Raw genomic sequence first — 12,383 nt, 5'->3', positions numbered from 1 at the left:
CCATATTTCTTGGCAGCTGCTTTCTTTATCAGTCTGTAACCTGTCAGAAAGCAAGTACACCCTGTGAAGCTGTAGTGCCTTCTAGTCCTACTTAAGAGTTTGTTCGGAGGCCTTGAAACAACCCTTACTTGTGTTTCTCACATGAGCAATGCCATTGAAGGGAGTTCTTACAAGACAGGGCAGGAAAGGCTAACATTGCACAAGTGGTCATATCCTGAAGTGTCCTCTTGTATGTAGGACGTGCTGTGTAATTGTTCACCCAGGAACGGTACAGTCAGCAATTCCAGCTGAGAATACTCTTCAGCCACCTTTTGCTAATAAGGCGTATGGTGACTTCACTATTGCCAAGGAATGCTATACTGTCTCCATCATCATCAGACTTCTTTGTGGTCCTGTGTGGGAAACCAGAGGTTGGGAGGAAATTTACGTCCTAATCTTCTGAGCGAGAGGTCAGGTACCATCCATAGTTGTAACACTTCATTTGAAATGAGCTGAGGAATTTGCAGCGTCTGGTGCCAAAGGATTGTGTGTACCTTCTGCTGAATTTTGTTGTTTTTGTTTGAATATCTTCATTATTAGGGTCCCAAGCCAATACAGTTTTCAAGCTGTTCTTAAAGAGCCCTTCCTGTCCTAAAAGAGGAGCAGCCTTTAGAAGGTGAAATGTCTTCAGCCTTTGAAAAGGGACCTGGTTTACTGAATAAGGAACTGTCTCTTCTCCTCTGCCCCTATGATATACCATTTCCCCAACCTTCCTCTCGCCTTCTGGCCCAGCTGCAGGGATCAACTCAGGATTCAAACTGAACTGGTGTTTCAATCAGGGTTTTGGCTTGGGATCCTCCCTAACATATATTAGGCGCATAGGTCTGATCCAGTGTGGTAATTCCTATGGCCATGTACCAGCTGTTTCAGAAAAAGGTGCAGGAAATGTGCATTGTAGCTAGTTTTGTGTTCATCTGCCTAAAGGGAGCATTTCCTCCTAACCCTCACATAACCCAATGTGTTAGCCCTATGTAAATATTTAGTAAAGCTAGGGAGAAGGAGCTGTTTGTAAAGTGTGGCTTTCGTTTGTCTTCTCAGAGTTGTGGAAAGCAAGAATCCCACCTACCCAGTAGGGACCTATGTTGTGGCTAATTCAGGCTGGACAACTCACTTCATCTCTGATGGGCAAGATCTACAGCTGTTTCCTCCTTGGCCGGAAAAGATTCCCAGATCTTTGGCTCTTGGGACAATTGGCATGCCAGGGTAAGTCATAGCTGATGCTATATAAAGACTAACCAAACTTTGCTGCATTGAGATTTCCAGCCATCTGTGTGCAGGCTCTACCATGCCCCACATGCTCTGAGAGGCTCTTGCCTCTGAAGAGGGACTGAATTTTGACCCATCCTGTGGGTGGGAGGCTTATAGCTCTATATCTCCATTTCGAGCCTCTTTTTCCCCTACTTGGAGCCCGCACAGTTGCTTCTTGGCCCTATGGTGATGGGGCCAGAGTATTGTGCTGGAATCAGAGGTGAAAGTAAGCTGGTATGCCCCAGTACAGTGTACGGGCAAGAGCTGGTACACCGTACCAGACCGGCTTCCCCAGGCGGCAATTTGAAGTGCCTGAGGCTCCCAGCAGAGGCTGGAGCCCTGGGTCCGTTAAATTGCCACCAGAGCCCCGCTGCCAGAGCCGGTGGAGATTTAAAGGGCCCGGGGTGGTAGCGGCGGCTGGAGCCCCAGGCCCTTTAAATGGCCCCTGAGCCACCATCCGCCTCTGCAGCTGGTAGCTCCAGGGGTGATTTAAAGGGCCCGGGGCTCCCAGCCACCACTGCCGCAGCTGGAGCCCGGGGCCCTTTTAAATCTTGATTTAAAGGGCCTGGGGCGCTAAAGGCCCCACTTCTTCCGGTTGAGGACCACCCCCTGCTGAGGACTCCGGCGTACCAGTAAATCCTTTAAGTTACTTTCACCCCTGGCTGGAATTAAAAAGCAGGCCAAGGGCCCAGTCCAACAGACATTAGAGTTGATGGAAGGGACTCCTTTTGATTTCAGTAGTAACTAGCCAGGGTTCATAAAATACTGATCTTGCTCCGCTGATTTCTCTGTATTTCCAGAGTTTGCACAAAGATGGAAACATATGCAGCTGTAGAATTCTACAGTCAAATAGCAGCATCAAAAGCACATCTATACCTATTGAACAGACCTACTGTTCATGGTGATCCTGCCCTAAATACAGAAGAAATTCCATTACACTCATGCTTTCTGTTGCCTAGTTCCTCCTAACTTGCTTCTTTTCTTACCTCTATATTTGTAGGAGGACAAGCCCCATGGAAAGCTTTCAGCTTGCTATTTGTGATCTGTGCAGAACAGAAGCTTCTTAACATTTATTTTAAAAATGGGCAAGATGTGTAGCTTTCCACATTCAAATAGCTCGAATGGATTTTGTACACATTATAAATAATTCCTAGTACTTCATATAGAACGAGGAAAAAGAATCTGTAATGGGATGAGATATCCCCTCCCCTGGGAAGCTACATGAAGCATGACCCAACTTTGTGTTTGTAATGTCTCCACCAATCTCCACTGATCATTTCCTTCCTCTTTCAGCCTCACTGCATACTTCGGCCTATTTGAGATCTGCAAGATTAGAGCGGGAGACACGGTGCTGGTTACTGCAGCAGCTGGCGCTGTGGGTTCAGTGGTGGGGCAGATTGCTAAAATCGGAGTGAGTGGCTTGAATTGTTTATATGAACGCCAGAGACTGTGGAGGGATTCGAGTGCTTAGGAAGAAGGGGGACAGTGTCTCTTAGAGCAGACTTGCCCCAGGGAATAAATAAAATATGCCATGACCAATTCCTGCCTGCACTTATCATTCAGCTGCTGCAAACCTTGCAACCAGCACTCTCCGGAGCCAGTGATACAGCACGTGCTTTCCTCGTGCATTCCTTTTCAGTGGCCCTAGCTGCCCCTGAGTTGGCAGTCGGCCCCTACCCCTACCCCATAGCGTGTGTTTAGCTGTAGAGGATCGCTCCATTGTCACTACACCACAAGCCAGTCTTCACCTGTCAACAACATACAATATATGTACCTTACAGCAGTAGTTCTCAATCAGGGGCCTGGGGTCCCCTGGGAAGGCCACAAGCAGGTTATAGGGGGCAGCCAACCAGAGCCAGTATTAGGCTCACTGGTGCCCAGGGCAGAAAGCCATAGTCCCACCATGCAGGGCTGAAGCTTGGGGCCCCGCCACCTGGGGCTGAAGCCAAAGCCTAAAAAACTTAGTTTTGTGGGGGCTGTGTTATGGGGCCCTGAGCAATTGCCCTGCTTGCTAACCCATAACACTGGCCCTGGCTTTTATATGCAGAAAAACAGTTGTGGCACAGGTGGGCCCTGGAGTTTTTATAGCATGGGAGGGGTGGCGGCACTCAAAGAAAAAGTTTGAGAACCCCTGCCTTACAGGAGATTAAAATGTTGGGGGGGAAAGGGAAGAGTGTACACACTTCTAGAAACATTTTTCTCTCTGTCATTAACACAAAGAGAAATGGTCTGAAATGTGACTTGAGTGGTTTGTGTCATATGTCATAAATTTAACCCATTCAGTGATGGATCCTTGAAAATGACAATCTTCCTTTTTTGGATCCCTGTAGCTAAAGCACAGAGGCTAACGGAACATCTATAAAATACGTTAGTGTAGCAGTTCAAAGTCCCATGTTGCCTGATGGCTACTTTCTGTGCAGGGCAAAGAGAAGCAGGGGAGATCAGCTTTCACAGGGCAACTCAAGGCAGTGGGAGCTGGGGATGTAGGGAACCTGCAGCATTCCAAAGCTGGGCAGGGCAGGGGAAGGCAAAGGTGAGTTGCAGGCTCTACTGTCTGGTGGCATGTAGCATCTCATTTGTATCTAGTATTTTATGCTGAAACCACCTGTGAGTTAAGATGTATTTTCTTTTCCTCCAGGGTTGCAAAGTGGTTGGCTGTGCCGGCTCAGATAAAAAGGTTGCTTATCTGAAACAGATTGGCTTTGATGAAGCCTTTAACTATAAGACTGTAGGATCCTTGGAAGAAGCACTGAGAAAGGCCTCACCCGATGGCTACGACTGCTACTTTGATAACGTGAGTTCAAACTAGGATTGGCAAGAGTGCAGCTTGTTGCAAAAGTCCACATCTTTCTGACGTGCATGTGCACTTGGAATGTCGTGGCCTCATGCTGTGAGAAATAGCCCCATTAGAGAATATCAGGGCTCACGCTCTGTTTCAGTTTTCCCTTTCAAATTCCTATTTGCTAGCAAAAACTGCTGGCCTGTGTTTTCATGAAATTCTGAAGTTCCAGTTCAGGAGCATTGGAAAGGAGGAATAACGCTGAAACAGGGAGTTGATCTGCACAATTGTTCTTGCTTTCGCTGTTTGGGGGATAGGGAGAAGAAAGTTGTACTTTGGTTATATGTAAAATTAATCTAAGGTGGCATGTCAGTGGCAGGTCTGAGGGGTTCGGAGAGTGGAAGGATGGTCATGTATTTAAGCCACTTGACTGTGACTTGGTAGATCTAAACCTAGATCTAGGTGTCACAATGGGCAGATTACTTGATCTCTTTGTGCCTCAGTTCTCCATCTATACAATGGGGATAACGGCACTTTTTATTCTGCTCTTTGGCTGTTTAGATTGTAAGGTTTTGGGGGCAGAGACAGTCTCTCTAGGTCTGTACGGTACCTAGCACAATGATCTAATATGTAGCATTAGCATATAAAATACTAATAGGACAAGCTACGATGAATTTAAAAAAGCAAAATAGACAATGCTGGCTCATAATCAAAATGCCCCTAGTTTTACTATAGAAATGGTATAAAACTAAAAGCATAACTAATAGTTTAAAACAACTCCTTCACCTGCCCGCTGGCTCAGGAAGGACAGCATGACTCTCTTCACCACCACAGCTTTCTCCCTTCAGCCTCTGCAAAGGCAGTGGGAAAAGCAGCACAACACAGCGATCCTTAAGCCAGCGAGCGGCTCTGACTTTTTTCCCCAGAAAGATCAAAGCAGTCAAGAAATCCCTGGCAAACCATTGGCCCTGATGATAAGAGTTCTTGCTCACTTAATGGTCCTTCCTGCGCCGATTTGGCAGCCCTCAACGTTTTCAGGGAAAATGGTTACCATCACAATGCGTCCCCTACCCCTCCCTTCCAGCAACATGGAAAAGTCCCCAAATGTCAATAATTACAGATTTAAAAAAAAAAACCTTTTATCTTCATAGGTTTTCTTGACAAGCATATGCCCTTATTCATAATAAGGTGTGGCTTCATCATGGAAGACACTTAAAGTCACCCTGAGCTAGATGGTAAATTGGTGTTGATGCATTTCATTCGGTGGCACTCCACTGACTTTCAGCAGTGGAGGACCTGTCCACCTAGGTGTGACAGAGCCCTGGACACACATCTTGGGTGGCAGGTTGGGAAAATAGCCATCAGTACCATGACTACATCAACCATGTTTCAGTTCTAGCAGATTCTAGCTGTTCAGCCTTTGCCTCAATTAGGTGTGTTGTTAGACTGCATGAGCTAGACTGATTTCGCTCAATGTAATAACTTTCAAAAGCTCTAGTCAAGGCAAGTTGTTCTTTAGTAGATCCAAACTGGTTAAGGTAAAGCCTAGGCTCCCATCTGACATGATCTCACACCATACCTTTAAATCCCAGTCAGTGTCTCCGGTGCCCTGCAGATATTGGGTGAGCATTTGGAAAGTAGCCGCCCTATGGACATATTGTTTGAATGAAAGTCAACAGCTGAGACCATATGTGGGGAGGGTGGTAAGGATGAAAGAAACGCAGTGTTAATACTCTCCGAAAATGCTCAGGGCATGACCTCTGGAAATAGCTTGGCTATGGAGCAGGATTTACAGCCTTTTCCCAGAAGCGGGCTGACATTAGCACAGCTGGTGCACAAATGAAAACATCTCCATTTAGAAACACACAGAAAAATATTCAATATTTTGCCAAGCAAATGGAAAAAGCATGTTGCCAGTGAAGCTTCGTCAAGCTGAGGAGAGGATGTTACAAAATACTTCTTGCATAGACTCCTATGAGAAAGCTGTGGAACAGTAGCTTACTACCGTTGTTTAAATAATTAGCACTCCTGCACCAGGCAGGCCATTTGGAAGATCTGATCATTCCAGTGCTGGAGTCCTAATGGGATATACTGTAAATATAAATACTGTAAGCAGAAATTCTTGCTTGGTATTTTGGTGCTACTTTCAAGATCCTGCCCAGTTTACCTCTTAGCACTTAGTCTTCTGAGCCCCTTTGTACCTGCACTCTGCCAGCTCCTTATACCTCCATCAAAGCCGCCTTCTTGTCCATTCCCCTTTTCACATTCACCCTAGATCAGCTGCTTCCCCCCCACGCCCTTCCTTAAAACTCTGCTTCTAGTTAGACTTTACCTGCTAACCATCCACCTCCTTTCTCATACCATGCCTCTATCTGTTTAACCTCACTCACCTTTCCAGGTTGATATTAAATTAGATCCAAAGTGTTCATCTTGCTGCTCTCAAATTCAATCTCTTCCTGGTCCTTCATCTAATTTAGATGAACATTTCAGGGCAGGCACTATGTCCTCTTATGTATTTTTAAAATGCTATCTAAATAGGAAACTGCATGCCAAGATGACCCTGACCCTCAGTCTTGATATTATGGAACTGTGACATAACATATAGCAGAGATGGGTGCAGAGCAGTGCTTCTGAGTCAAACACTTCCAAATAAGGGCCTGCTCTTACAAGCACTTAAGCTTTTGAGTAACTGACTCTAGCAACTAACCCCCCCATTAGATCTGCACTGCTCAATGGGATAACTCACATGAGAAGTTATTTACAGGCTTAAATGTTTACAAGTTCAGTCCCCAATGATCAATATGGGTTTTATCTGTCACTTTATCTATGTTCTGACTACTTTAGGTGGGTGGAGAGTTTTCAAGTATTGTTCTGAATCAAATGAAGAAATTTGGGCGGATTGCTGTGTGTGGAGCCATCTCTGGATACAATGACACAGTGCCCCAGAAAGGTATGAAGCTTTTGGTCAGTTTTTATGGTGGAAAAAATAAACTTTCCTCTTTGAATTCTTTTAATGGTTTTTATGTTGCTTCAATGTGAAACAAACCCTCAAAATTAAAATATATATTTTGTCAAGCAAATTCATCCCCAATGCTGTATTTTTAGGACAAAGTTAATCAATCTTGTATTCTGTGCCTCAAAAAAAAAAAAATGTATTTGCCCAGAATTAAAACAAAACAAACTCTTTAGTTCATGGTCCTTTCCCACCATGGAATGGTAAAGCTTCATAGAAACAACAAGGTTCATTGTAGTCAAAGCTGCATCTGAGTAAATAGGAATGAATATGGCAGGGGATGGAGATATCCCTCAAATGGGAGAACTCCTCACTTCAATAATAACTGATCTTTGATATTTAACATTAAATAGTTCCAGATAGTTAAATCTCATTGTCCTATTGTCCATCTACCAAGATGTGGGGGAAATGAACATTGGTTTAACAAGAATGGGGAAGAGAGTAGTGATTGGCAACCACCATAGAAATAAACTGTCCAAGAAGTGCAAGTTACTAATTTTCAGCAAAAGCAGTGACTGGACCTCTCATCTAAAATAGCAGCAAGAAAGGAATCCCTTACAGAGTACAACCAGAGAACTCACTAACAGACCTAGTGATAGTTGGTATATGTGATTTAAATGAGACTTTACAACAATCACTCTTGCACACCACTAGAGGGCAGTAGAGAATGAGCTGGGTTGTTTCAAGAATTCCAACTTTATCATCTTTAGGGTGGTATTTAATGTTTTAAATTAAACAGCAGTGGTAAAACAGCCTGATGCATGCTATTTCTGTAGCAAAGCTGATTACACAGTTCAGCCATCTAGATGGAAAAGTTCTTTCCCTAGGGCTTTAGATGGTTTTACTTTTATGGTGGGATTTGCATTGATATTAAGTACTGTCAACTCAATTGAAATCAATGGGAGCTGGGGCAGAGGGGTAAGGAGAGAATAAATATTAAACGCCTGACATTCCAGGTTCCTTGGTCAGTGCTCTAACCTCTGGCCTATGGGGAGAGGTGGTCTGCACCACCAGTATCACCATTTTGTGCAGGGCCCAATCTGGTCAAGAAGTGCAGCCTTGGGCTGATGACACACTGACTAGCTTGGCTTTACCAGCATCTCAGCTTCTCCTTACTGCACATTGGTTTGGTTTTAAACCAAGTAATATTACTGCTCTTTTGTCTATTACCATTTCCAACAGGACCTTATGTTCAGATTCCAATGATCTCCAATGAGCTTTACATGGAAGGATTTCTTGTCTTTCGGTGGAATCACAAGCGTGCGGAGGCCCTGAAGATACTGTTAAGATGGGTTGTTGAGGTAAGAGATGGACAGTTTCTCAGACTACAGTATGTAAACTCATACTATTTCCTTCTTTACAAAAGACTACACTAACAAGAGCCAAGTCTGCTGTCATACACTGCTCTTCCATACCCAACATGTCCCTCAACCAGGGGTTGTGTGCAGGGGGAGAGTCAGAGTCAAACCATGCTGAACACAATACAGAAAAGAGGAAGAGCACATGCAGCAGCCAAAACTATGCTTGGCCAAAAATGAAGGGGCAAGGTACCAAACTCAGCTCATCTCTACTGTAAGGTCAGTCAGCTGATGAGTGAGAAGGGGGCCAAAGATATCCCTAAACATAAATGCAAGTCTCTTAACAAGACCCATTTCAAAACTAGTCCAACTACTTTTCAACTTTGCCTTTTTTGCCGCCTGGCAAATATTTGAAGTACTTGCACTATTCCTTTCCCCTCCACTAACAGCATGGCCAACTTTTGTGAATTTTTTTTTCCCCCCACCACCTCAGTTTGGTTGCAGAGAAAAGCTTGAAAATTAGCCCTAAAGACAACACTAAGCATCAAAGAACCACAAAGTTGTTGTGGGGCCTATTACAGCTTTTGAACACTTGGGGTTGGCAATACTGCACTTACTAGGGGAGGAGGAGAAATCTTGTTTCTGGAGTTTAATGCTCTGCACCTGAAGACTTAGTTCTGTTAAACCTATTGCAGTTAGTCTCTGCAGAAGTAACTGATCCACAGGGAATTTGGCATCAGTCAGAGGAACAATGGTAGATGGGCCACCAAAAGCAGCAACCATGTTCAAATCACCTTTACTGAGCAGTATTTAATGGTGAGAGGTCACTAAAAAAAAAAAAAGAGACACCAAAAACTTCACTACAGACATTACTGTTTACTCTCAAAAGGTGAGCTCTTTAGCTGATGTAAATAGGTACAGTTCCTTTGATTTCAACAGAGCTACCACAGTTCACATCAGCTGCTAGGAATTATATGAGTTGAAGGGATCTAGCTACAGTTTAGACCACCTGCACAGTAGAAGTTGAGTAAAAATTGTTTCTCTTTGCACAGGGGAAAATTAAGTGTGAAGAACATGTTACTGAAGGATTTGAAAAAATGCCAGCAGCTTTCATGGGAATGTTAAAGGGAGAAAACCTTGGAAAAGCGGTAGTAAAAGTGTAAAGGGCATGTGGTTCATACCAATAAATAGCTTGTCTATCTTGTCACCAAATGCTCAGCCATAATTCACTAGATACTTTAGCCCATTAAAAGTTATGTTCAAATTAGACAAGTCTCCAACTGGCTTCCTTAAATACAATGCTACAACAAATTGTTGCTCCTGCAGTTATGCAATTAATCCACTTTATCACTGCTTTAATCAGTCCTCATTGATACATGTGATTCTGAGGCTTATAAGAACGCACTACTCTACCAATTTCATGGGCATTTTGAAAAAAGCCAGCCAGGTAAACTGTCAGTGCCACTATATGGCTTTATACTGAGGATCTGACCTTTTTTAAAAAACACAGGTAACCTTAACTGAGCTGCTTGACAGCCTGATGTGAACTAAGGTCCATGCAGAGAGCAGAAGTCAACTGCAGTCTTTTAAATACTATCTGCTAAACAGTTATTTAAATAGATTTGTACCAGATCCTCTTAAAATGTAGATTTTATTCTGTAGCTAACATGCTTGTCAGTCACAGCAACATATAGCCCAGGAGTAATCTGATGAAATAGTTTAGAGCTGTTCTAATACTGTATTGTCATGCAAAGAAAGATCACCCATTAAATTGTCAAATATTCAACTAGTGTTATAATCTTATTGATAAAGAAAATGGTTCTTATCTTGACAAGAAACTGACTACATGGAGTGGCAATATTTATGACTTTGTTTTTGTGCATAAATAACCTGACTGATCAGCTATGCATTCCAGATTAATTTGGGAAAGACTGACATCTGCCAGTTTTGTAATTTAATCTGAACCTTTTCCTATCTGTTTTAGACACCACCTCCTTCCCTCAGACCACACCCACCATACCAATTTGAGGACAACTCCTTATTTTAACTCAAACAGCTCTTCATATTCACTAGGACAAGTATGTATCCATATCTAGGAAATTTTGCAGGAACTTAGTGGTCACATGCCTTTACCTCCTGTGAGCTGAGTGCCTAAGACAATCTCTTGTGTTGTGGAAGAGATAAGTGAGGTCCAGATAGACAAAACAGTGCTCAACTCAAAGATATTGAATATAGCCTAAGATGGAGAGCTTGTAGTAGTAAGTACCTTGAATAACATCAGAGCTCCCCATCTGCAGGTGCACATAGAAACAGCAAACTCTATGGAGACAACAGGGGGGTCAGAGCCCCTAAAAATGAATAAGGTGTAAACAGACTGCCTGATGCCTTTCACCTGGCAACTAAAAGGTTCACACAGCATGCTCACATCATCCAAGTGGGGGCTTATTATATTAGCTCTACTGGCTATCACACAGATAAATGAATACTGAATGTATTAAGTGCTACAGCAGCTAATGCACCTTAAAATTAGGCAACAGCCCCTGTTGCCAAGACAGATTAGATTCTGCATGGGCTCCAGGAAGCCCAATGGAGTCCAAAGTTAACATCTTATAAAAAGAAAAAACCTGAAGTGTCCTATGCCTGACACTAAGGCAATAGCAAACATCCCTGCTAGATTCTTAACTATCATGTGGTATAAAGAATACATTTTTAGCCTTCCAGTTGTCAGTGCAGTACAACTATCTTAACTTCACAAACAGCCTGAAGGTTAGGGCAGTTGACTAACCTATTGCCAAGGAACACAGGCTTGAGAGCCTAAGAGTTACCTAGGAAAAAGACTCAAGCACAACTTTGATAGTCAATGGGAATTACAGCCTACAGCTCCACTGCTCTTGATGAAGAGATAGCAAGTAGTTCTGGCTGAAAGCAAGCCCTGGCCCACCCCCACAAATACAGCTCAGCCTTCTTGCTGAAGAATGGGAGACCAGGACACATCTTTACAAAAAAGAAATCTTACTATAATAGGTCAGCCTTGACAGGTTTGGAAGTTTTTTTTTTTTTTAAACTTGCTCTGTAAATTCTACCTATGCTGATTTGTGCTAGGGAATGCAGTACTAAACTATTAAGTTTGATGATCCATGCAATAAAACCTCCTAGCCACTAACTTATTATAAGGTTGCTGTGTGATGAATACATACACAAGATGTTACACTAAGTTCCCAGCTCTAGTCAGCTGAGTTCAACAGTGTGACAGCAGGAATCTTTTGTAATTTATGAAGCTTGTGTCTGCCTCACTTTCCCTTTGTGCTTTTGATTGCTACCCAAGAGGAGCAAAAGGTTAACACTGCTCTTGGAGTGAGAGACATGAGGTGTTAGTGTCACCAATGGGTCATTAAAGAACTTGGTGAAACCAACCCATATCAACTGAGAATCAAAGAAACAAGGCAAACCCCAATGACTAACAATCGACACTTAAAACTCTGGAAGGCAGATGCAAATACTCAGTGCATTGTGCCCTAAAGGGCTGCAGGAGCCTTGTACTGTACAAGTCTGTCTAGATTTGTCACAGGGAACTAAAGAAAGACAGGTATTGCTAGTGCCCCAAGACCTCATTCAGTCAGAGAACAGGGGCCTGCCCCCTGTGGAATGGTGTGGGTCCTTGGGCACTCCCAGGGGACTGGTTACAGGTGGGGAATAGACCAGACCCTGGATCTTGTGACAAACGGCACCAAAGAGCTTTTTGTAGACTTAGAAATTGAAAAAAGCTTCAACCTGAAGTCATCTAGACAATGAAGCCAATTGACAGCAGATAACATACCAACCTTGCTAAGGTTGTTTGGACCCCTCTTCCCCACCCTCATTTCAAGTTTTAGCAGCAATTAGTTCTCACTATATTACTTCTGAGCCAGGCAAGCGAGGCATCTTGAATATGGAATCCTGGGAATGTTTTTAACATAGTGACCTTCTAAAGCCATTAAAACTATAGTTTTGGTACCTCTCGTCAGAC

The 12,383-nt window shown here is 43.4% G+C and overlaps 1 protein-coding gene across 10 annotated transcripts in view; it reads left to right on the top strand.

Moving 5' to 3' along the window:
- PTGR1 (prostaglandin reductase 1) overlaps positions 1-12,383 on the top strand; it is a 64,448-nt gene that overhangs the window by 31,736 nt on the left and 20,329 nt on the right. For 5 of the 10 annotated variants that reach the window (XM_043547373.1, XM_037902120.2, XM_037902122.2 and 2 more), the window contains 6 exons: positions 1,078-1,242; positions 2,581-2,698; positions 3,926-4,081; positions 6,911-7,016; positions 8,262-8,380; positions 9,430-10,163. In XM_043547373.1, the coding sequence (XP_043403308.1) occupies positions 1,078-1,242; positions 2,581-2,698; positions 3,926-4,081; positions 6,911-7,016; positions 8,262-8,380; positions 9,430-9,540 (775 nt within the window). In that variant the 3' untranslated portion in view covers positions 9,541-10,163. Of the gene's footprint in view, positions 1-1,077; positions 1,243-2,580; positions 2,699-3,925; positions 4,082-6,910; positions 7,017-8,261; positions 8,381-9,429; positions 11,541-12,383 lie in introns of those variants that run through there. The other 5 variants (XM_043547372.1, XM_037902119.2, XM_043547375.1 and 2 more) reach the window with 3 other exon arrangements.

The sequence above is a fragment of the Chelonia mydas genome, chromosome 5 (assembly GCF_015237465.2).
Source record: "Chelonia mydas isolate rCheMyd1 chromosome 5, rCheMyd1.pri.v2, whole genome shotgun sequence".
NCBI classification, from domain to species: Eukaryota; Metazoa; Chordata; order Testudines; family Cheloniidae; genus Chelonia; species Chelonia mydas.
This window is presented reverse-complemented; position numbering and strand designations above follow the sequence as displayed.